The 27,041-nt window shown below is 35.2% G+C and overlaps 1 protein-coding gene across 2 annotated transcripts in view; it reads left to right on the plus strand.

Moving 5' to 3' along the window:
• VEPH1 (ventricular zone expressed PH domain containing 1) overlaps nucleotides 1-27,041 on the plus strand; it is a 4,140,519-nt gene that overhangs the window by 1,659,764 nt on the left and 2,453,714 nt on the right. For both annotated transcript variants that reach the window (XM_044070483.1, XM_044070484.1), the window contains exon 6: nucleotides 5,316-5,525. In XM_044070483.1, the coding sequence (XP_043926418.1) occupies nucleotides 5,316-5,525 (210 nt within the window). The remainder of the gene's footprint in view (nucleotides 1-5,315; nucleotides 5,526-27,041) is intronic.

The raw sequence follows: 27,041 nt of genomic DNA on the forward strand, positions 1-27,041 counted from the left end.
GGCACTTTATAAGCACTTACACGAGTGCATGGATCGTGCAATCCCTAACAGAACCAAGATGCTATCCTCCAAAAAAAGGAAGCCAATCTGGTGGTCCCCTGCCATAAACAAACTCTACAACAGAAGAAAGAAACTGTTGCAAAAAAGAGTAAAATCCCATGATTGAAGTTACTCCGTGGTCAGCCTCAATAAGAAGCTGAGATCCCTCATAAAATCCTCCAAAGGTAGTTATGAAAACAAAATTGCCACTGATTCTAAAGACAACCACAAAGCATTCTATAGCAATGTCAAGAATCTCAATGGTAACACACAGATCTGCTCTGAGTTACAGCACAATGGCACTAAATATATAGAACCAACTGATATTGCCAACATCCTGGCAGATAGGTTCAGTGCTAACTTTACCCCACTCTGATTCCATAAAGGGCCCATCTCTATACGGGAGGAATGCAAAGTTCCTGTAATCACGGCTGCACAGGTAAAAAACACACTCTCCAAAGCCAAGAACACAGCATCCATGGGACCTGACAACATCCCAGGCTGCGTTCTACATGAACTACAGAACAAACTATCACCCCACCTAAGTACCATGTTCAATCATAGCCTCATCTCAGGCTTTGTGCCCACTGAATGGCGCACTGCAATGGTTATCCCACTTCACAAAGGGGAAGCCACCATGGACCCCGGGAATTACCACCCCATTATACTGATGAGCCTGGTCTGCAAGACTATGGAACGTATCATCATGGAACTTATAAACAACGACACTGATAATCTCCAAACTCTGGACCCTACCCAGTTCGGGTTTGTAAGAGGCAGATCATGTGTCCTAAACCTGATAGCCTTCTCTGAAGCAGTCACCAAAGCAGAAGATGAGGGTAAGGTGGTTCACACAGCCTATTTAGATCTCGCCAAGGCTTTCAACACCATCCCCCACTCTGGTATTATAGATAAACTCACTAAACTTGGTATAAATCCTTATGTCACAAGATAGGTTGCCAATTGGCTCACTGACAGAACCCACACTGTGAAAGTAGCAGACTCTAAATCCAACTTCAGACCAGTTACAAGTGGAGTACCACAGGGTTCAGTCCTAGGTCCTCTCCTGTTTGGTATCTACTTCTCTGAAGTACAGGCTAACACTGAAGGTCTTTAGCTAACAAAGTTCACAGATGACTGCAAACTAGGAGCCATAATGAAAACAATGTGGACATCCTACAAAAGGGCCTCATTGAGACAGATGCCTGGTGTCAAAGCCATGGCCTCAAGCTCAATGCCAAAAAGTGCATTGTCATCCCTTTTGGTAAAAACTCTGTACCCATGAACTACCACATAGGCGGTAGTCTACTTAACACCGAAAGTGTGATAAGAGACCTTGAGACACAGGTAGACAGTAGTCTCTCCTTTGATAATCACATCGCCACAGTAGTCAGGAAATCCTTCTACGTGGCACACCTCATCACAAAAGGTTTCTCATCCAGGAAAGAAGAAGTCATTGTTCCCCTCTACTCATCACTCATTAGACCCATTATTGAGTACAACGCCCATTTTGGTATGTACCTCACAAGACATCTACAACAACTGGAAAGGCCACAGAAATACCTCACAAAGAGGATTACTGGCCTCAAACAGATGCCCTATGCAGGCCATTTCAAAAAACTCCAGCTTCACTCTGTCGCATATCACCTACTCAGAGGCAATATCTGCCTAACATACAAAGCTATGTCAAACCCAGAGTTGTTGGACATGCTCCACTTAAAGAAATCCCAATCCCTCTGAGCTACACGCTCTAGAGACCTAAACCTTGTCACCACAATAAACAGAACATGCTGGAGGGATAGATTCCTGTCCCATAGAATTCCCATACTCTGGAACAAACTATCTATATCAAACAGAGCTCCTCATTAGCATTTTCTTGGGTGGCAAAAGCCAGGCTACCATTTGGCTAGGCTTATATAGGCCCTAAGGCCAATAACCTAGTACCTGCCTATGAACCTATGAACCTATATTCAACCCATCTTTATTCTTTTACTTTTATGGGTTCTAATTGTTTCATCTAGGGCAGCTCCAGTGCAAGACTGCATTTTTACTCCTTCTAGTTGATACGCTTAGTACTTCCACCATACATTCTAGAAACTTATGGGGTACAACAGGAGTTACCTTACCTTACCACACAATGCTGAGACATGAATCCACATGTATCTCTGCACAGAAGAAATGCTAGTGTTACTCTAAGCCTGGTTAATTAGAGGTGCTGAGGTTGAACTCCTTCCCCATTGGTGCACACTGTCTCTCTTTACATGGTTACTATCCACATGTTATGCCAGCATTAACTCATTTTCTGTTGAGATTTCAAGTGTGATGGAGTGTGAGATATTTGCTTCTTGAAAGTGCCAGGGTCTTGCATACCATTTTGTCAATCCATACGTCTCTTATAAGCATTACATTCTGCTGGACAGTGGTTTCAAGCTTTGAATAACAGTGCTTATTACTGATTGATGGTAATAAGAACAACTGACTTTCTGCTTGTTCCCGCCCCCATTATCCCCTCAACTTAGCCTCAAGTTTTACATAAGTGCCTAGCTCAAAAGGCAAGAAAGGCCCAAGCCTGTTGATCTAATTTATGGAATGGTAGGCAAGTCACTACAGCCTGGCTGCCCTCCTCTTTTTTTCCCTTGATGCAAAGCTGATGAGTTCAGGCAGTTTTAGCTTGCCAGCTCCTTCACCTAATGGGTGTTTTGATGGCACCATTAGCTTCATATTCCCAACCTCCCACATTGGTTTCTAGGAGATTGATTTCCCAGCCTCCTACACTGATTTCTAGGAGATTGATTTCCCAGCCTCCCACACTGATTTCTAGGAGATTGATTTCCCAGCCTCCCACACTGTGATCTAGGAGATTGCTACCACCTTCATTCACTTCTTTTGATCAGTCTCAACCTTATCTATCAGAAGCTCTCACATCTCACTTCATAGGTTCACTACTCAGCTCAGGCATTGTAGCAACCTTTTGGTCCATGGGAAGGTAAGCTGATTTATACTTAAACAAAAATAGATCCTTGGGATGCTCTCCTATCAGAGATTAGTTCTAGTCATTATGATTTGTCTGATAATCAGAAGACAAGAAGTTCTTAATTTTGGGATTAAAATACAGCACATTACATAGCCCTGTGCCCTTGCTATCCCCCTAGACAAGCCGTACAGCCTGATGTGTCCAAAAATGAATCTGCATGCTCATGGGTGGATTACCACCCCTCCCTTGCCATGACATGAAGTCCATTTACCCTTTTAACCTGCAGTAAACATAGGCTTTTCTCACTGGGAAGATGAAGGCATGAAATATGTTAAACTTTACAGTGATCAGGCTGACATACCAAAAACGCGAGGAAGAAGAAGGTTCACAATATTAGTTGTTCTTTGTTACCACCCTTTGTATGCATGGCATAGTTCACCCATTTAACATTGATGATCATATTCTCTGGCATGTCAAGGCTACCATCCACATTACTGAATCCCAAACCATTTATATTCCCCCAAATCAGGAGCAGTTGTGCTCCATGCCTCCATCCTACCATGTGGGATAAGACTGCATAGTTAGAGAACCCATTGTAAGATATACCTCTCATAGTCAAAAGAGCTTATAACTTCACAGTAAGATGACTTTGCTCACACACATTTAGCTCCTTTTGAAAATGACTAAAGCGGCAGCCCCTGATCCAGTCCTCTGGTTAGTTACTGATTGGTCATTCATTGGTGATCAGATTAATCACTTCTACAGTGGGACATCACAATGCATATGATTTTGCATAAATGGACCAGCCAGCTGCATTTTCCTTCCATCACCATATGGCTAAATGGATACAATTAACCAACGAGTCCTCCTGGGATCATTTGCTGCCAACTGAACTTTTGCAGTTGAATGTTCCATTTGACTGATTCCCTCTTTAACATATTCTGCGTGGTATAGAAGTGGGCAAATCCAGTGTCCCAATGACCACTTTAGCCCCTGAGAACCATGCCACTTAAGTAACTACACATGGTTAATTTCAGCCTTAACATGTTTGAATCAGCCTTCCTACATTCACATCACAAGCCTCCTGTTATGTTTTTCTCTCCCTCTTTTTTTTCTTCTTTTCGTTTTCTATCATCCAACATAATACTGAATTAAGACTCTGTTGTGGAGGACGGTATTTTATATACCTTATACTGTCTTTGGAATCCCCCCACCACACACACATACTCCTTATTCCTCACAATTCCTCCTTTTTTCACATGCCATTAAAAATAAACTAGGGAGCTGTGCACTGAAGTTAAAGGGTTTGAGCATTTCTGAACAGAGTTATATTTCAAAACTATAACCAATATTTCAAAACTACAACCACACACCTGATCTACAGTGGTTGAGACCTATTATTTCAGCTGTTAGACCATGAAATACGTTTGTCTTAAAACAGCAAATTTCAGATGTAAAGCATTTTGGTTGATGAAAATTTCTGGGTCCATAAGCCGACTTGTGTTGTTTGACATTCCATTATAATGCTACTTGTTTGACAAGAGATCTTACTTCTCAGTGGGTTTATGGTTGGCTATTAATATTGCAACTTGATTTGCAGAAGTTCTCCAATTTAGGATTAAAACATTTATCAATTAATCACATGAAGTTTCCTCAAGAAAACACCATGTTGAAAAAATGTTTACCTGGGTGACAAATACGTTTTTGTAATACAGGTTGAACATTTTAGAGATTCTCACAATCTTTCAGTGAGCCTGCAACATGCAAGATAGCTTAAAAGTTGGGAACTTTCAGAAAATATCATGTAGTAATTTTTCAGCGAAGATGAACAGTCTAACATAAGATGTAATTATAAGCTTCAAAATGAAACTGGAATAAAAGAAGAATTGACAGGAGCCTTCACTATGACTGAAAAGAAGAGATTAGGCTGAAAGACACATGTTAAATGACTGGTGTATAATCATTCAGGTCTATTATTTAAGTGTGGACACACTACAGATGGGAAAACTGCTAACAAATGCGGATAATGTTGGTGATTTTGGAAGAGCAAAAGTATGTGTTATGAATGTTGCTCAAATTAAGTTTCCTGTGGTACAGCTGATGTCAGCTTACAGTGCAATTATAGCCAAAGTGAAATAGATGTAAAACATAGGGAAACATCCATGTATACTATGATAGTTCTTTATGGTCTAGCACATTATATTTTTAATATGGTACTTTACAAAGGTTTTTTTTTTCTCTTCATGGGTCTGGATATTATTTTGGAGTAAATTTGCTTGTTTTTTTTTTTTCCTTTCTCAAGGTTCTGAATGAGTCTATTTCTATGTTGGTGGGTTGTCTGCTAGATACAAACCATGGCAACAGTGTTCTGAACATACTTGTAGAAGTATCAAACCATGAACCATCCACTTTAACCAGTTTTCTACCAAGGCTAGCAGAGGCTGGAGAGAATTGTCCAAATATGCTGGGGCAGATTGCAAAGATTTATGGTGCTGTCGGATGTGTAGATGAGGTGAGTACAGACTTTGTTTATTTTCTGCATACTGCAATGCTATGTATCCTTTCTGGAAATTTCTCTTCTAGCTCTGGCTATAAAGAGGTAAAGATGCTGTTGTTTTGTGACTAGGCTTTACATATAGACAAAGGAATAAAATGTTGCAGAGTCTATGAAAGGTCATTGAAGAACAAAGTGGACAAGCTCCAATGCGTTTCATACTGTCTGACATAAGTGAAAGGGGAAAACAAAAAGGAGTGATAACTGAAATTCAGTCATGAAAGGAAATGATTGTTAAATAGATAGAAGCAGATATGCATAGGAACACATCATGGGAATATTTAGTCCTCTTCAGACAATGGTATTCATTTCTATTTCTATTTTAGATGGTACTAGAATTAACACATCACATGTGCTGCTTTTGTGGGTTTAGGCAGTTGCCCCTTTTGTAAGCAGTGTGTGTGATTTAAGAGGGTGGTTATTTATATCTCTGTATTAGTAGCTTTTAGAGGTCTCTTTTTCAAAGTGCTAGAATGTCTGACATGAGCATTGTAAACAGTTTGGACACCTTAGTATTGTAATATTCCAAGAAGTATATCTAGATTTACCTAGAAATACTTCTTGGTAAGTCACATTGGTGCAGCAGAAAAACAGAAGGCACAGCCAAGTTTACCCTTTTTATAGGATGATAGGAACAGTAATGGGTCAGACAGGGCCGGTGTAAGCATTTTGGGGGCCCCCAGCAAATGTCAAGTTGGGGCCCCCTGGGCACTTTCAGTCTAAGTATCACCCTGTCACTGCCACCACTTCTATCCATCTATTTAGTTCATGCTGCAGGCTTTTAGGAGTAGTACACACAGACTGACCTGTAGCTAGAATTATCTTATTACAACAGGCATACATACCACACTGTGTTGGCCCATCTCACAAAGGGACATTTACAGTTACTGGCATTTAGGTGTAACAAGAATACATTACAACAGCTCTATGTACAGGGAGAACTAATGTGCAATAGAACCCTAGGCACTGCTTACTGTTTCAGCCCCGCCAAAAAAAACACACCTCCAGAGTTTCCCTCTGTTTCCCCATGTTGGGCTTCCCACTTATGCACAATACTTTTTTTTCTTCCATTTCTCACATTTTAACTTTTTCTTCAGCTTTTTCAAGAAGCCATAACTTTATATATGCTCTAAAGTGCTTTTTAAGTTTATTTTTTTTACCCAATGTTGGCTTGAACAGAAATGATGATTAAGGAAAGATATTCAATGTTGCTGTTTCAGCTTTAATTTTCCTTCTGTCTTTTCAATATACTTTCTTGACCAAGACAGCACAGTAATAACCATTTAGGAAATAACTCAATTAAGCTGGTGCCCCCAGAAGCTAGAGCATTTCCCAACCTTTTAATCCAAAAGTGGCCTAAACAAAAATCGTGAGTAAGAAAAAAGAATTTCAGTCTTATTTTTTTCTTTCAATGAAGACAAGTTGTACCCAAGGCTTAAAATTCAAAGCTGACAAAAATAGTAGCTCAAAATAAATTAACAAGTCAATTGTTGTGAGGATACATAGATCATGTACGGGAATACTGCCTGTCTCCCTAATCCTCACAAAAAGACAGTCACTGCCTATGCAACTCTCTGGTGTTAGATTGGGATGAAAGCAGAGATTCAAATGGCCACAGTCATATATTTCAAGTGACTTCTGAAATACGTATACATAGCATGTCTACTTACTCTTCAATTCTAACCCCCAAAGGCAATCAGCTGTATATGTGCCTGATGTTTGATTGTGAGGAAAGTGAAAATAAATAATGATTGCAATAATGTATTCTACTTTGCTGCTACCAGGCAGTACACTGCCCCTACATACAGGAGCTAAAGTAACTTTCTTTGTATACCTCTGAGGTCTGTTAGAAAAGTAAAGGAAAGGATGACCACACAATCCCCAGCACCCACATAACCTATGGTAAATTTCTATACACAAACATCTGAGCGGGGATGTTTTAGAATGTTTGTGGTTGAGGACAAAGGCTATTATCAGTTTTATCCTAACAGGGTCATATCATAACTCCATTCAGGCTAAGGAGTGCAATCAGAAAATGAAAGCATGTTTTTCTCCTAATTTTTCCTCAACCAAAAACAGCTTTTTTGGGGTCCCCACAGTCAAGGATGATTAAGGGAGCCTCCTGTATCCATTTATACAGTTTAGGGAGTGGGGGGCACCAGATTCCTAGAAGATCTAAGTGTCTGAATGCTCTGTGATATATTTTATGCCTTACTTTTGAAATATAATCACTAGTTAGATACATTTTTATTGATACCCTGAAGAATAATGTGCATTATTGGATATGTGCATTGATAAAAATCTGTGACACACACACACACACACACACACACACACACACACACACACACACACACACACACACACACACACACACACACACACACACACACACACACACACACACACACACACCACAGCAATGCTAATTTTGTACTTATTTCAGCAAGTACATTGTACTACTACACAAGATCAGTGACTGCGTTTAGCAGTCATCAAACAGCAACAGGGATAAGTCATTTTTATTTACCTCAGTGAGGAGTAAATTAATACCTATCACTATCCCTGATTTCACAGATATTCCTGATTTTGTCTCATAATTTTGCTCTGTCACAATAAATCCAGTCATCAGAATTTTATACTTATTATTGTCTAAAAAATGCATGTTGATGCAAAATGTGTTATTATAGTAACTTTTTAAATGAATTAGAGTAATATATAAAATGTGTTCCTCATTTTGAGACTTTATTATGCTATTATTTTTATCACTGAACAGAATTCTTCAACAAAGATGTTGAGAGTTACAGTATCAGCTGTTCTGCCAGTATGTATAAAAACCTGAAAGAGAAACCATTTCTGAAGATTAGAAGCATCAGCTCTTCTTAAAACTCCACAGTTTTCACTGAGATTGGTCACCCTGGGCTGCTGATCTCTGTAGTGCTTACTTTGTTTATGTTCATTACAGCTTTGTCCTAACAGGGTTATATCACAGTCCTGTTCAGGTTAAAGAGTTTTTCTCCTCATTTTTCCCCAACCAACACTAGTTTTGTGGGCAGTCATTGATGGTTAAGGGCCCCCCTCCAGACACAGTTGCAAGGTACCTATAACTGGCTATGTTGTTAATTTTAGTGAAGAGGATGTCCACCATCAGGGCTTAACTAGGCCAGGACATTATATCATTGGTAAAATATTTAATGAAATTGTAGAGCTTGTTACTTGACAAAATACTGTTACTATAACTACAGATGTTTGGATTTTGAAGGAGATAAATATGAGTTATTATTACTTACCTGCTTTATTAAGTATACAAGATTGCTGTACTAGCTTTTGTTGGTTTGACAGACATGTTACAAAATATTAAGATAAGATAACTTGCTGTGGTTGGGGGCTGCCTAAAACCGGCTATGGGGTCAGATTCAATAAAGCCTGCACTAAGTGTACATGCTATGTATTCAAGAACATCCCTGCCACATTTTTTGTGTTTTCTCAGAAAGATAGAAAGATTACACTGCGTACTTATAGTCTACGGTTTCTGGTAAAATTTATGAATCCCTGTCACTATTTAAAGCTGCAAGAAAATCAATAGGAAAACTAAAATTAGGAGGAAGAATCTGTGAGTTATGCATGTGTTGTCTATTCACTCAGAACAGTGTACACTTAGTGTAGGCTTTATTGAATTCTGGGGAATGTCTTGTAATATGTGAAAACAAAGTATGCCTTAGAAATGCTCAGTACTCATACAACTCACAAGAAACAATAAATGAAACTAATTTTAATGTTAAAAACTGTATAACACAAATACTTCTTGCTACAGTCACCCATTTTGTTGTAATTTACTCCATCTTGTTTGACTTGATCACTTCAACTTCACCTTTCATTAAAATTATCACACTGCTCATGAAAATATAACAATTATACATGCATTGGATACAATTAAATCATCTGAAGCCTAGATGAACTGCTAATGGTTACAGCCCTTGGAAGTACATTCTGCCATGACTCCCAACCTGACCAGGCATTATTTCATATTATTACAACGCTGTAGTAAACCTGAAGGCAGATAGAGTTCAGAAATGCTAGTCATAGCATTGCAAAGTTGTTCCATCCCTCATTACACACCATTGATGCCAGCAACGTAACTTTAAGAAATAGCGGATCAGTGTAATCATTACCATTTCAGCTAGCCTAATAGAGGATCATTCAAAAAATTGGGGGGATTGCAAAATTAATAACATAAACAACAATTTAAATCAAGTGGGCATGCCCATGACAAATGACAATAGGAAGAAAGTATTTTCTGTTCATAAAGAAAGGGTCCTTTCAAACCTAAAACATTTTAGACCCATCAGCCTGACTACATATCTTGTAAAATCTTCAAGATACCTATATTAGAGCTTATCCAGAAGGACACAGAGGGTGTGCATCTGTTTGACATGGAGCAGTATGTGTCTGATAAAGAGGACAGATTCTCTTTTAAATGTTATGGTATTTGTGGTGAAGTAACAGCAACACTTGATGAGCAGCTTAGAGGGCACATTGCTTATCTTGACCTGGGTATGGCTTTTGGCACTAAGCCACATAAAGAATAGGTGACAAATTCAAAGCATTAAATGCCAATGCATATGTAATACAACAATTAAAGCATCACATTAAGTAACATAATACAACAGATCAGAGTGGGATGTTACCTGTCTGTCTTGGTAAGGGCAACCAAAGGCGCCCCCACATGGCTCTGAACTGAGACATTTTCAATCAGATTACTTTTCTCTGACACAGAAGTTGGAAATAGGCTAGGCAAGCAAATATGCTGAACATTGCAAATGAGATCACTTATTTATATCAGTAAAAGATAAATTACTTGGAGATTTTCTTTTACAGAAAGTAAACATGATACAGTTCTAATGGACTTTCTGTGTTACTAAGTGAAGAATCATGAAGCTTGGTGAAAAGAAGATAGGATTATAAAATAAAAGATTTAATCATAAATAAATGACATCATCATTACTTATCTTGTCTTAGTAGTAGACAGGAACTGAAGCTTTGATCAGTATATATCTACCAAAGTCAGAAAAAATATATCCTTTGTTCAGTCTAATTGTAAAAGGCATATCTAGTTGTCCAAGGAGGATCAGTGTTCCACTTCATACCGCACTGGGTTCATCTTATTAATACATAAACTGCTGAAAGTTATAGCTTTTGATCAAGTTATCCAAAAAGAAAGATTATAACATTAATTAAAAAAAATGTACTCTTCAGTAAGGCTTGTGGAACTGTCGTTATAGTCTCTTTCTTATTGGTACAAATATAAAGCCTCTGTTTGATCTATATGACAAGTCTATGATTGAAGTGCACTTCTGGGACAACCAACACCAGATAAGGGAGTCTAATTCTTAAAAAAAATCCATACTATAGATAAACAATAAGAAGTGACAGAAGAACCAAGAATTCAGGTCAAATCCCCAGTAGGAATAGTCAATGTAGACCATTACACTTAATAACATAAAAATATTGATTGAAGTTAACCAATGGCGAAGTGCTTTCATCCTCCACAAACAATATAGGACTTCATAATAACCTGAAAACTGCGGATTCAGATTCCATTTAAATACTACACATATCTGTGCATAACCCATGTCATGCATTAAATCGTCACATAAAAATATTAAAAGCTAAAACAAAAAAAGTACATAAATATATCCAACTCCATGTGTGTGTGTGTGTGTGTGTGTGTGTGTGTGTGTGTGTGTGTGTGTGTGTGTGTGTGGTGTATGTATGTAGATATAAATATATATATATATATATATATTCAACTACAATAACTACTTTTATATTATTTGTGGGTCCCTATTACTTCATTGAAAATTCACATCATTTAATAGCATTTTGAATGGTATTTTTATTGAACATGCTGTTTGTCAAACTATTCTGATTGAGAACGTATTATGGTGGGGGTCTGGAAATTTGCCCATTTCCCACTATAGTACAATCTTGGAGTTGGCATATATAATTAGTGGGGGCTGTTGGGGCTTAGTGAACAGCATTTCCAATTAAATGCCATTCAATGGCATGAATCTTCGATGATATAATATAGACGCATCATCTATTGGTTAACTACAAAAAATATTTTTATATTATTAAATTTAATGAACTACATCAACTATTATTGTCTTTGATTTTTGGATTTAGTTTTTGTTTTACTCTACTGGTGGAATTTTTGGGGTTGGTAACAACAAAGTGAAAGCAACATTGACCTTTGCTTTCCAAGACTGTGGAATAATTTTATAATTACAATTAGAAAAGTCAGTCATTAACTTAGTTTGAAACTAATCTCATCACTTATATAGGAAATACAAAACATCAACATGGGGTTAAGATAATCAAGCTTCTTGAAAGTCAGTGGGCTACACATTTTACAGTTGAACCTATAAATCTGTGAACTTGGAAAGCATTTTCAAATGTAACAGTAGGTTACTTGATATAATGTTGAATTGTTAGAAGTTTACTGAAATCACTGAACTGAATATTTACAGTAGGTTACTTTAATTTTAATTATAGCTTTACATGATATAGTTTGTTGCATTTCCCTTAAGGCTAATTCATTTTATGATGGGAAGTGACTTTAAAAAAAATAATGTGAAGCCTTTAAATCCTTTATCATTCTAGGCAACTGTCATATCCAGAGTACAAACAGTAATATGATCATGCATAGAATGCTGCTTCATTTAAGTTAATGTTAAGGCACCTTCACTGACTATTTTAGTGAATGTAAGGTCATTAAATAAACAGATGCATAATTAAATGGTAGTGCTAGGTATTAAACTGTCAAATAGCATTTTTTTACTGATTAGCACTTCACTGAAATATTTACTTATGAATGGATGCATATCTTGTACCTGTCAATTCACTTATCAGTAATTCCAATTAACTACACTGCTGTTATATATAAACATGTCTGCTTCCTTCAGTAGTTTTTAATTACTCTAGAAGCAGCAAGATGTCTGCTGTGCTTTAGGTGTTCATGCAGGCATAAACATTTTTAACACATTAAAATAGTATTCTAATCTTACTTAGTTTATGTTTTGGGATGGACCACTGTATTTTTATTCAGTTTTGTATTGGTTTCATTAATTAAGATTGTTGATAAAAATCCTCCCCTTAATAATTTATGTCATACCATATGTTTGCTGGATTGAATGTATAACTGGAATAAAGTACGGAAGAAGTTAATGACAGTATGTTCTTTGTTAAAGCTATTTTTGTTGATTCATGGTTCAGAGTAATGCTTTGTCCAGGAAATAGTTACACATAATTTAATACCTGACAAATACATTTTAAATGTACTCATTGCCACCTATTGTTCCTCAACAGTGTTTTTCTGATAGCAGTGAGATGAATTCATTGCATCTCATGAATTTTTGTAATCTTATAAAACAATCTTTCAACATAGCTAACACTTAAATTTCATTTTAAGTGTTTCCTGCACTGTGGGGGTAAATTTTGGAGGAGTCTTTATTCTCTAATGACTCCTATGAAGGCTTTACCCACTATGACTTTTTTTCTTTCTTTCTTTCCTTCTTTTTTTCATTTAAAGTTTGTTACAGAATTAGATGTCTGGTACACAACCCCTGTTAACCTTGTCCCAGCTCATTAAGATGTACAGTACAAAAATAAGACAAATATAAGCATACAATCTAAACCTGACAAAAGCAGTGAAGATAAATAATTTCACAACTGTAAACGTTAGTTGCATATTCACTTGAAATACTAAAAAAAAACACTTCTCAGGTCAGCAAGTATTAATTTACAGACATATTTGAAATAATCTTAAATTCCTCTAATTAAGTAGATGTGCACACCTGCAAAGATCATCATGGTTAACCATTATCTTTAAAATAAGAACATTTATACTTATTTTTATTATCTTCATTTAGTTCTTTCTTGAACCACATAAAAAAGTATTGCTGCAGCCAATAAACTGGACTTATCTTGCTATAAAATATTTTATTCAAACAACAAAATAAAAAATATGCAAGTATTTGTTAAGTGCTTTCATCTTGTAGTACAAGGACTTCATCGGACAAATTGAAAACCCAACAAGCTTGAATTTTTCAAGATTATGTAAGGAAGTAATACGAGCGCGAAGGCAGGTGCAAGTTTATAGAAAGATTTTTCACAGATGACTAGTAAGAAGGCAGGCCTATTAAACTTGACAACTATGGCAACCTTCAAAGCATAGGAAGTTTTATGTAATGTGAACCTGGTGGCCAATCATAGGCAGTTTCTATCATTAAAGACTTTAATGGTTAGTGTGTGGAGTAGGAAGGGAGATCTGGCTTAGACTGCAAGCCAGTTTGCCTTGGAAATTCTGTTGCAGTGATGAACAGACATACTGCCCAGATAAATGAATCTGGTTCATTTTCTATTGTCTGGGGAACAGCATTATTATGACCTGACCTAGAAGCAGATATTTGTAGGGCATTCCATCACCTAGTTAACCTAGGTGTTCCTCAGGGCTCTATATTGGGCCCCCTTCTTTTCTCAACAATGACCTCAACCTAGCTATTCCTTTAACTAACTGTGTACAATACGCAGATGATTCGACAATAATCTGCTCAGCTAAATCTCAATCCCAACTACAGACTCTAACTCAGACAATGTTCAATAAAACAGAAAATTGGTTTCTACAATGCTGCCTCCTCTTGAACCCCCCCAAAAAACAAACTCATCCTCTTCACTCCTACCAGTAAATCACTCCCGATTAACTTTTCAGTCTTATCCAATAATGGTACACTCATATCTCCCGATCCAACAACTAAACTTCTAGGGGTAATCATTGATAACAACCTGAACTTTGAAACCCATACAACAATACCATAAAGACTGTCAACAGAAAACTAGGCTTCCTCTATAGGATTAAATCCTTTCTCTCCCCACTAGCCAGAACCACTATTGCCTATTCCCACCTTATCTCCACACTTCTGTATGCTTCTTCAATATATACTAACTTGTCAAAAAATAACCTTAACAAACTAGCCAATGCTTACAATAGCATTGCCAGATTTGCTACTGCTTCCTCCTTTAGGACCCATCACTGCCATAATCTGAAATAATTAGGCTGGTTAGAGCTTCTGAATTAGATTCACTTTAAACAACTCACCATTGTGCACAAAACCCTTTTCCAACCTACCAATACCCCAATAATTGCTAGTCTCATTACCCAATATAAGAACCTTTCAACTTTATGCTCATCTAATAAACTACTTGTATCAACTTGTAAATCTAATAATATGGCAGGAGATGCTCTGTTCACAAATGCAGTTGGAAAGTATTGGAACCAACTCCCCCATGAACTTACATCACTGTATTCATTTACACTTTTTAAACACAATCTGAAACTCTGTCTTAAAACCCATTGATTATGTCCCTGTACAAATCCAGACTAATCTCATACTATATCCCAAATACCCTCTCTTAAGACCTAATTCCTACTCTATCTGTGTCTTTTTAGATAAAGGCCTATCCTTGACAAAAACATATCGTATCCTAATAGAGATAATTTAAAATACCTAGTTAAATTCTTCTGCATATAATTCTAAAGCATCCTAGCTAAGGCAGGCAACAAGTATTGTTTAAACTGTGAGCATTGCTGAACTGTTGAAACTTGAAGTATGTATTTGTTTAACAATTACTTTCTAGTTACTAATGAAGTCTTGTACATAAAGTCTAAAATATCTTATCTAATGCTTGTAACATGTTTTTGTATAAACTGTGAAGATTCCTGAACTGTTTAAAATTTGTAGTATTTAACTTTATAACAACTAGTACTTGTATGTTAGTAGTCTGGTAATCACTTGGAGCTTATCTCCCCGGGACTCTATTGAAAATGGACATAAATGGAATTAGACTATCCCAGTCAACAAATGTAAAATAAAATCAAATAAAATAAAATATTCTTGTCTTGGCATAGATCTTTAATAGCAGTGGTCCTATATAGTTCAGGAGTCAATAGATTTAGAAATACGTAAGTAACCCTTAAGCAGAGTAGCAGCTTTAGCAGCAGTGGAATATATACCGTGGTGAAAGGTGAAGGTTTCTTTTTTTTCTTTTCTTTGGATGTTCCAAATAAAATAGCTGAAGATTCTGAAGTATTTATGGAAAGTATATTTTACCTTAGATAACTCTATATCAAGGAAAACTCATTTTGTAATATTAAGTTGACAAGCTGAGATGATTTATTGGTTGTAGCAGACAGTGTATTCTCTGTGCAAAATGTTATATTCATTTTGGGCATATCCCAAGGAAGACCAATAATATATTAGGAAAAGAGAAGGGGACCTAGAACACACTCTTCTGGGGCACCCATGTCTATATAAACTGAAACAGCACAATTGTTTTAACTAAATCTTTAGAAGTTCAGTTGTTTCTATACCATTGAAAAGTATTTCTGGAGAAACCATAGTAAGCTAATTTTGTAAGTAGAAGATTGTGGTTGTGTACTATTGTATTACATGCTTTCCTTAGATTTAGGAATATGTCCTCAATCAGTAAACCTTTTTCCATCTTAGAGTAAAAGTCTGAGGTGAGGGTGGAAATGACTTTTGGGTCTATATTAGATGAACCCACAACACCCCCGCTACTTCAATATTCCAACTCCAAGACCGCACTTCATTGAAGTAAACAGAAATCTCCGCTTATGGAGATTTCCGTTTACCTCTTCGATGTTCGGTGGTATCGCTGTTTACGTGTCGACAATGTCAAATGCGACATTGTGTACATTTTTGATTCTGATATAGACCCATGACTTTCAGGGTTCTGTATGTTGGTCAAAAGGCATGTTGATTGCTAGACACAAGATTGTATAAGCTTGTCCAGATTTGATGTTGTTGGACTGAGATTAGACATTGATTAATAGTATCACCAAATCTGTGGTCACATAGCAGTGTAAAAAAGATAAGCTCCTAATTACCAGTGAGTTAAGTAATTTTTTACCATAAGTTTCAGTGCACATCTAAAGATATTTTAAGCTACCACCAACAGATGGAATATATACTTTTGATCAATTGCCACATTTAAATAAAAAGTATATTAACAGACTTACTTTATTTTGTATGAGAAAAGAAAGCACTACATATTTTTAAGCTGCTCTAGAATTATTATCAGATGCCTTTACTATTCTATAGATATCTGGGTTACCTGTTAATGTCAGAAAAAATGCAGACTTAGTGAATTTAATTTTATTGCATTGAATATTCCAAATAAGGAAAATAACTGAAAAAAATTATCGCAGTCTTATTGGATGTCTGTGTTTTGAACATTTATAAATAATTAATAAATATCACACTTATATATTTTAAATTTTTTCAGTAGATTACATTCCTTACTACATGTGCATTTTTTTTTACTCAAATCATTTTTATTTTGATGAAATAACACAATAATTTAATACATTCATAACATTCAATAACTATTTACAGTATTTACATTCAGCCTGACAAAAAGGATTCAGATAAAAACATTTGTAGTTAAATAATAAGTTAATATATAAACTATGATAGTTAGGAAGAGTTTGGTTCCATCTGTAGTGTATCAATCAAATTCAAAACTTTCCTCTATGCGCTATTACCCAATGGCGTAGGAAAGGTTCTTAACTCTTTAGTTCTTTTCTCCATTAGTATGCATTTCTTCAGTGATGATAGGAATTCCTCCATTGTGGGTGCTACATTAGAGTTCCATCTTCTAGTTACACATTTTCTGGATATTGCTAACATTGTCCACAACAAATGAGGTCATCTTTCTTCATAGTATTACTATTAACAACATTCAATAAAAATTAAATACTTTGTCAAAACAAATATATCAGTATAGATAGCTTGAAGAAATTTGTTAATCTCATTCCAATATGGTTTAATATTAGGACAGTCATAAAAAATATGAGACCAGTCAGCATTAGTGGACAGATGGCATCTCCAACATTGCTGTTTGAAAGGTTCATTTCTGAGAGTTTCTCAGGTGTCAAAAAGGATCTATGTAGAAATTTCCAATGAAAAATCCTACAGAATTGTGAGTAAGAAGTTAGTTTAACTGAAAATAAAATGTTTGTTTTATCTTCCATTGATAATGATACTTGAAGCCCTTTAGTTAGGTATTGCCAGTAAGAATCTTTAGGATCTGTCTTATAAACAATTAAAGTGTTATATAGATATGATAATTAATTCTTAACATTGATATTATTATATAGAATTCCAAAAATCCAGTTTATAATTTTGGTAAGGTTTTGAAGGATGAGTTATGTATTATTCTACACAGATCCTTATTGTATGCTGTGACACTCTGAAGAACCAACAAGTCATTAGGGGATAGGTCATAGGTTGACAATATACTTTGTGTATTTTCAATACATTGCAACCAACAAAATTGGTTATTATTTTCCCATAAACCAAAAATCTCTCTATGTGTTTTATGAGGAGAATCCCTTGAAATAGTAAATGGTATTAAAAATTTATGCCACAGTTTTATATCTAAATTTGTGTTAATGAATTTTCTAAACACATCAAAATATTGTTTGTGGTGCTGCTGTAGCGTTGTCGCCTCACAGTTAGACGTTGTCCTGTTCGATTCTCAGATAGAGCGTCTTCTGTGTGGAGACATGCGTGAATGGGCTTACCTTCATTGAAGGTTGTGCATCAGAGCCGGCAACTCGGCACGTTAAAATCTACTGCCAATTATTAGTGGACCGGAGTTCCGCTGTGGCGACCCCTAACCAGGAAAAGCCGAAAGACACAACAACAACAACAACATCAAAATATTGTTTATTATTGTTAGTTTAGTTAATGTTGTTGTACTATACTGTAAATTTAAACTTAAATAGTGCTATATCTTGTTATCTTTGTCAGTTACCAAAGCATTCTTTGATAAATAATTATCATTCATTAGTATAATGGAGTGTAACTGTTTCCGATTGGAAGAGTATCTAGGATTTATCCAATTCATCACTATTTTAATTATAGATGCCTTTATATAAGTTTCAATCTCTGGGAATTTTAACCCCCCCCCCTGTTCCCATTTTCTGATATGATGAGAATATGCCACTCTTTTTCTTTTGGGATACCATAGGAATTTCGGGTCTATATTAGAACATCAAAGTTTCAAAACTTCGAATGTTCTAATATTGAACCCTATTCAGCAAAAGCTGAAAATATCAAAGCAACAGAAAACTGATTTTTTTCCTAGGGAAAGAATTTGGTTGTCCGTTTCTGTTGCTTTGGTATTTTCAGTGCTGTGGTGGAAAGTTACGGGTCGGGTTCAGGTATGTGTCCGATTGAGTGTGGGTTAAGGTAGTTAGGGTTAGAGTGCGGGTTAGGTATGTGTGCGATTGTGTGGATGTGAGGGTTAGGGTGGGTTAGGTGAGTTAGGGTTAGGGCGTGGGTGAGGTGAGTGTGTGATAGTGATGGACCTTAGGGTTAGGGTATGGGTTAAGGTAAGAGGGTAGTTAGTGGTGTGTTTGCATAGTTTAGTGTAGGGTTAGGTGTAAGATTTTAGGTGTATGTGTATGGATTGCTGTTTGTTTGTGTGCTTATGTTGTGTGTATGTGTTTTGGAACAGCAAATTTTTTCCCTAGGAAAAAAAATTGGTGTTCTGTATGTTTGATGTTTTCAGCTTTCACTGAATAGGGTTCAATATTAGAACATTCGAAGTTTTGAAACTTCAATGTTCTAATATAGACCCGGAATTTCATCAGAGTTGAAGTGATTTCTTTAAGGATTTTCTTTCCTGGTGGAAGTATAAGGGCTTGTGCTATATATAATATTTAGGTAACAAAACCATTTTTATCAGTTGTAACCTATCATCAAATGTTATAAACAAATTATTCCATTTGCTTATTAATGTCTTGATTAAGTCTATGACTTTAGCATATATAAGATTTCCTCTATATTCTTACCTGGGACTATTCCTAAATAGTCTAGAGTTGAAACTTGGTTTCCAGTAATATGATTAACTGGAACCTGTATGTTCTTTTTTTATTTAATAGTAAATATTTTGATTTAGATTTGTTGAAGGAGAGTCCTGAGATTTTTTGGAAATTTGTTGTTACTATATCCACTTCACATAACACTTCCTTAGAGTTGGGTAAGGTAAGACAGACATCATCAGTAAACATCATTATTTTAGAAATATATTGGTCATATATATTTATACCTCTTATCTTTGGGTTATTATGTATTAAAATGGCAAGTATTTGTATGGCCAGAGCAAATAGGATAGGGGGCATGGGACATTCTTGTCTAGTACCTCTAGTGATTTGGATTGCTTTGGAAGTAAATGGACCTAATTTGACATATGCTAGATTATTTTCATAGATTTTCTTTATCATTGTTATAAAAACGGGGGAGTCAAATAAGTGTAAGAATTTAAATAAATAACCTCAATTTAAGGAGTCAAAGGCCTTTTGAATATCTAGACCTATTATCAATGCTTCATGGTTTCCTCTATTGAGGTAACCTATCAGAGTTAATACTCTTTTAATATTATCCTGTGTATGCCTGTTATGTATGAAGACAGTTTGATCTTTATTAATTATTTTAGATATGGGTATTTTCAATCTATTGACCATAATTGACATAAATAGTGTATAATCATTATTCAACCAAGAAATTGCTCTATATGAGTTGCAATGATTAGATTCCTTATTCTATTTTAATATAGGGGAAATTAGAGAATATCCCCAAGAAGGAGGAATATTTGCGAATGTTTGAACTTCAAGAAAGATTTTATGTAGGAGAGAGGTTATAGGAGAAGGGAATAATCTATAAATGTCGATAATTAAGACATCTATTCCAGGTGCTTTATTAGACTTACTTCCTTTAATTCCCATCTATAATTTCCTTTCAAGAAATAGGTTTTTGTATATCTAACTTAAGTTCATCAGGAATTCTTGTTATGTTGAGAACTATATTCTCTAACTTCTCACATTCATTTGTACTTACTTTATCTTTATGATGCTCTGCATAATGATAATTAAAAGCCTCCAGAATGTCCCCTATGTCCGAGACTTTTTTCCTTTTAACTTCATGAAAGATACTATCAATGTTGTTGTTGTGTCTTTTGGCTTTTCCCGGTTAGGGGTCGCCACAGCGGAACTCCGGTCTGCTAATGATTGGCAGTAGATTTTTTACATGCCAAGTTGCCGGCCCTGATGCACAACCTTCAACGAAGGCACGCCCATTCATGCATATCTCCACACAGAAGATGCTCTAGCTGAGAATCGAACAGGACAACGTCGTACTGTGAGGCGACAACGCTACTGCAGCACCACCACCGCAGTGAAAGATACTATCAATGTTATTAATTTTTTATCGTATCTTAACGTTCATAAATAGGTTATGAAGATGCTTAGGAGAGGTAGCATAAGAATTTAATTTCAGTTTTTCCATAGCTAAATTAGTTTTATGGGATAATATTTCATTGTATTTCTTATTTGCTTCTTCTATTTGCTTCTTATTATCTGTAGCAATTACGTTTTTATTAGATTTAAGAGATACTATTTGATTTTGGAGTTGCTGTAACTCTGAGTCCCATTCTTTAACTTTATTATTTTACCATATAGATAGGCCTTAAGATAATCCCAAACCATAATTGTGTTTGCTTCAGGTTTAGAATTAATCTCTAAGAAAAGCTAAGAAAAGCTGAAGTTCAGAAGTTATCCAAGATTTAAAGTCTTTAATTTTTGTGATACATGAAGGAATCTTTGAAGTAATAACTAATTGATTGAATTCCAAGTGCATTGTTAACAACAGGGAATTATAATCTGTAAAAGGACAAGGTTGTATTGAAAAATTCAAGATTTTAGAATAAAGATTTTGTGAGATATAAATTGTATCTATTCTAGTATGCGTACCATGTCAATAGTTCTGGTGTGAGAATAGTAAGCAATTTGGTCCCAAAGCATTAAAGGTATATTTTAATTTAAACATTTCTGTCCATTTTTTAACTGTTTGACTGAGGACAATAGTCTAGGAGATTTGTTATTGGTAGTTTCTGTAATACCAGTGATACAATTGATATCACCTCCTAGTATGATATTACCTTTAAAAGTAGTTATAATAAAGTCTTAGTGTTTCTTAGCTAGTCCAACCCCCATACCCAGGAACCAGTATAAATTAACCAGGGTCCAAATTCTATTATTAAACTTAAGTATAACTAAGGCCATAAGCCCATCATTATCTACATGTTTGTAAATGATTTGGAGATTTAAGAAAGTCTTTTTCCATAGAATTGTTACTCCTCTGGTCTTATTTTTATAAGAAGATTGAGCAACTATTGTGTATTCCTTAGGGTCCCACATAAATGTGTCATTTATTTTAAAGTGTGTCTCTTGGAGAAAAACTACTTGAGCTTTGCTTAGTTTAAGATACCTTAGTAGGTTGGCTCTTTTATATGGGTTGTTTAAGCCATTAGTATTTAAAGATATCAAATATAAATCCATATCAGAATTCTTTAAAGATAACATATAATAAAGGAACTTGTATTAATAGAATCCTGCATACATAATAATCTTCCTGAATAGACAATAGAATATCAATTGTTGTATTTCTATTTATCTCAATCCAAATAACTTTCCCCATGAAAGATAAAAGTAAAACAATTGTGTCAGGCATTTCAAAACTAAAAAAAAAACAGTTAAATAACAAAAAATTAGCATATTTCACTCTGATATAATCTTTAATACACCCTATTGTACAAACTAAATCTGCTAGACTACCTAACCCAACCATCAACCTTTGTTGGTTTGAGCCCATGAAAACAATGTAAAAAATGGAGAATATATTATAAATTAAGAGAAAAATAGTAGTGCTAAACAACTAATCAGATATTAATTCCAGTTAGGTTTTAGAGATGAGTAACATATACTATTATTAGAAATATTAAACATTTATACAGTAATTATTCCCTAAGGAAGCAAGAGACATATTAGGATATATATAATCTGAATTTAGTGCTTAATAGACTAAGGAAACATTAGCTTTATTAGCAATCTAAATGATTACCCAAAATACCTAAGCATGTTATCTGTATTAGTTCTAAAAAAAACTTCAAAGTGGCAGAACAAATCAAAGAATCATTTAGCATTTGTATTTACTTGCCCTCTGAATAAATCGTATCATGACAAACTCCCACTAAATAAAAATTTCACGAGAATTTGGTGTTAGCACATAGTGTTTGTCATTCCCAAAGGATGTTAACATAGATTTTTAGAAATATTCCATAAGACATATTTGTCCTTAATTAACTCCTAAACTTTTGGGATAGCAGATGTTTAAATAACTGACTAAAATTGATAATAACTAACTGGCATTAGTTAAAATGACAAAAATTAGTAAAAAACATTATTTATATAAAACTTACTATGGATAACAGGTCTTAAAAGTGAATGACTCAAAGACAAAAATAACATAGAGATAGCTATAAATATCTACCATAGTAATAGGGTAATACTGAAACTCATAACTTGTTTGTTGTGTTATCACAAGTCACAGACATTACTGAGCTCTTTCCCTGTCATAAAGTGCTAATATACTAAAAGACATGACCTTATAATAACTGGAAACATGACATCTGATATATAAATAATATCTAGGATACAATAAGGAAATCAACATATTAAATGCAAAGTAATTTTAGTTCAATCAAAATTATTCATACATATATTTGCTAGGATTTTGTATGGTGTTTGAGTATCCTTACAGTTATTACCATTAGTCATAATCATCTCCTGTAAATGTATAAGCCTATACTAGACACTTGCTAACAGCATAGGAAAGTTATTTATAAAGATCTGTTTATAAAAAACTCCAGTATAGTCACTAGAAATAGCGGCTATAAGTAACTGTTTACAAGAAAAAATAACATTTCTGTATATATTTGATCACAAAATATAGTCACTATTATAAAAGGGAACCATGAATATGTTTGCAGACAGTGTGGCTCATAATTCTTGTAAAAGAATCCTACTATGCTATATTAACCAATCAGAGACTTGACATTCACAAGTAGGCTTGCATATACACATTAGATGTAATGTAATCTGATCTGCATGCATAGAATGCATAATGTCACGAGCTAAGTAAGAAAGCTTCACTTTTAACATTAATCTCTACAGGAAACATAACTTGCAACCATTTAAAAACCTTGTGCCATAAAACATACAAGCATATAACTGTCAGAGAGATCCAATTTAAGTCAAAAGCTGGTAAACAGCTTTTTATTCACACAGGGACCAGTATATATTCTGAGACAATCATAAGTTATAAATATTAAAAAAAAACTAGTTAATATATACTAAATCATAGATATGCCCTGTTATCCCATGTATCCAAAACAGTTTTGATAAATAATCTAAGCAGTGACTATGCCTGTGTAATAACTCAGAAGAACATTTAGCAGGGAAAAAGGCTATATATTATTTGAAATAAAGCATGTCATCTCAAGATCATAAAAGCAAAGATAGCTTACTGTTCAATTATATCACTCAATACACCAGCAATATTATACTAATATACTAAAATCATAAACAGTTATTTAATTTGTATATGAACAAAAAAAGTATAAAGTATAGAAATGAAAAAGCAAAAAGAGAAAGAAAAGCAATAAGAAAAATATTGTCATGACATACCTCACTTGAAGATTTAGTAAGTATAAAACAAATTAAAGTCCAGTTGCAGTAGATGCTTTGGGAGATTTAGTGGGAATAGCAATCTTTGACTTAGTATTTTGTTTTTTCTTTTTAACATCAGTCCAAGAAGATTTATCAATAACTCTCTTCAGAGGTGCAAATGCCCATTCCATATCTTCAGGTAAGGAAATACTGTTATTGGTTTTAATAAAGGCAGTGACTTCCTCTAGGTTATTAAATTATCTCATTTCATTCTGATATAGAATTTTTTATTTTGGCAGGAAAGACAAGCTGAGTTTTGATGTTATTCTGCTTTAACAGTTTTATTAATGGCCAAACTTTTTTCCTCTGTTTCAAAACCCTGGTAGAATAGTCATTATCAAACCTAATTGGATTTTGATTACATTTTAATGGACATTTCCTCCAGGCAGATTTTAGGACCAACTCTTTGTCCAAATAAGATAGAAACTGTATGACTATTGATCTGGGAGGAGTAGAAAAGGATGTTGACACTGACTTTTCTAAAGCTCTATGAGTCCTTTCAATACCAAAGGACAGACCCTCCTTTCAATCTACAATCTCTGGAATCCAGGTATTTAGGAAAGAAAGAATATCTTCTCCTTCAGCTCTCTCAGGGATGCCAAAAATCCTTATATTTGACCTTCTGTCCCTGTTTTCCGGGTCATCCACTTTATTGAGAAGCCAACCCGGTTTCAAGATGGCCAACTGATAGCAGCAGTTTTTCAGAGCTTCATGAAACTAATATAAAAAACAGGAAATAGTTTATTTCATTTTAGCAAAAATACTTAGAATTGATAGATGAAAGTGTAAACTATATTTTTAGTAACTTTGGTGAACTTAGGAAAGTTTTTTTCCTGTCAAATTATAAAGGAGAATATATTATTTGTGGTGATGAGCACTTTGAAGACTTCTCATTCTGACATGGCTTTAAAAAAAGAAATACAGCTTGTGACATCTGCTCTACAAGAACTATCACTAAAAATGGATGATTTTAATGAGAATTTACAAAACCTCAAGGAAAATTGTCAGAACCAAACAGATTCTCTCAAGGAACGTATACAGCAGCATCAATCCAGAATAACACACTTAGAAGCATCCCTGAATGATCTTGATGGAAGAAGAAAGCCAGAAAAATGTTCTTATAAAACTACATGTGCATTGTAATGATGTTATCTGATATAAGAGATACAGATTCTTGCAGTATGACTTTAAGAATTTTGCTAGGTTTTTGCTGCAGGTAAACCCTGTATAGCTGGAGGGCCAAGTGACGGTGTAAAAACAAAGAGAGAGAGAAAGAGTGGGAGAGAGGGTAGAGGACAGGTTTATTTATTCAAGGGACTGTCATAAGTCCAGTACAAGAGTTTACTATCTTGTAGTGGTCAGGGCTAATGCCAGATAGGAATTTTAAAAATTCAGCAGGGACATTGTTTCAGGCTTACCGACCTTACGCTCCCCCCCTCCCTAAATTTTGATATTTTGATATAGTATATAGCAATCGCAATATCTGACTAAGGATCAATTTGAATTGTAGATTCCATGAAAATGTTTGCCAGTGTTTGTCCCTTTTCCTGTATTTTAGGCCCAAAATTGATGAATATATTCGCAGTAACAAATGTATAAATTTCCTTTCTGTGTCTGTAGATTTTATTTACTATCAGATCACAAATTAGAACCCCAGAGAGGCTTCTGACAGTAAGTTCTCGGGTTTAATCAGATGTAGTCATTGCCCATTGCCTTTTACAACTGAGTTACACATTACTTGAATTTTATGTATGGAATGCTGATTGCCCTTACTGTTCAATGATTGTGGACTACTGGTTGTGACTTTTTATAAAAGTCACTTCCTAGTTTGTCTGGCATGTCAATGAGGGTATGAATAATTGTGCAATGATGTATCTTTTATTTTCACAAGTATTTTTCCTTAATTTATTTATGTGATCCAACCTATACAGAGTAGCACAGTGGTACAGATGATAGAAGTTTTGCTACAGCAAGAGGTGCCCTACTTCAGTTCTCTGCTGGGATGCCTTCTATGTAGAGTCGCATGTCCTGCCTGTGTTTTCATAAGTTTCCTATAGGTGCTACAGTTTCTTCCCACATTCCAAAGACATGCAGTAGGTAGATTGGACCCCCTAAACTGGCCATAGGTGTGAGTGTGCATGCAAGTGTGTGATGTGGAAGTGCAACCATGGCAGGGCTAGCCACCCAGCGGTGTGAACCTTGGTTCCACATGATTGTCAGTGTTGAAGTGACACCCGACTCCCATGTGAAAAACTGGAAAAAGGGGTTATGGATGGATGGATCCACACTATAGACATGTTACATTTCACTTATTTTTTATAAGTGCTTACATGTGTAAATTATCATGTGTGGTCTCATCTGAAGTTCCCACAAGTGCAGCAAGCATAATATAAATTGTAAGCTATAATGCAATTTTATCATCTTTGTGTCTTTGCACAATTTTTTCTCAGCTTGCCTTCCAAAGGTTTTATTTTAAATGCAAAGGCAGACTAAACACTAGATTAAAACATTAGGAAACAAAACTTCTGAAGAAGGCTTGGTGTACTACAAAAGATGAATGCTTTCAGATGTGTTTCTAATAATCTGTTGGTCTCTTTTTTGTCTGTTGGGGATATTGCAGTTATTTTTAAGTATTTTGTTTTTCTCAGTCACTTTCAGTCAGTGCTGCATGATTTACTTTGTTCATAGGTTTGCAGGTTAATTGGTATGGGATACAGAAGGTCAAAGATGAACTTAGCCCAACCTTACCCAGAGACACACAG

The sequence above is a fragment of the Protopterus annectens genome, chromosome 4.part1 (assembly GCF_019279795.1).
Source record: "Protopterus annectens isolate FY-2018-M chromosome 4.part1, PAN1.0, whole genome shotgun sequence".
NCBI lineage: Eukaryota > Metazoa > Chordata > Ceratodontiformes > Protopteridae > Protopterus > Protopterus annectens.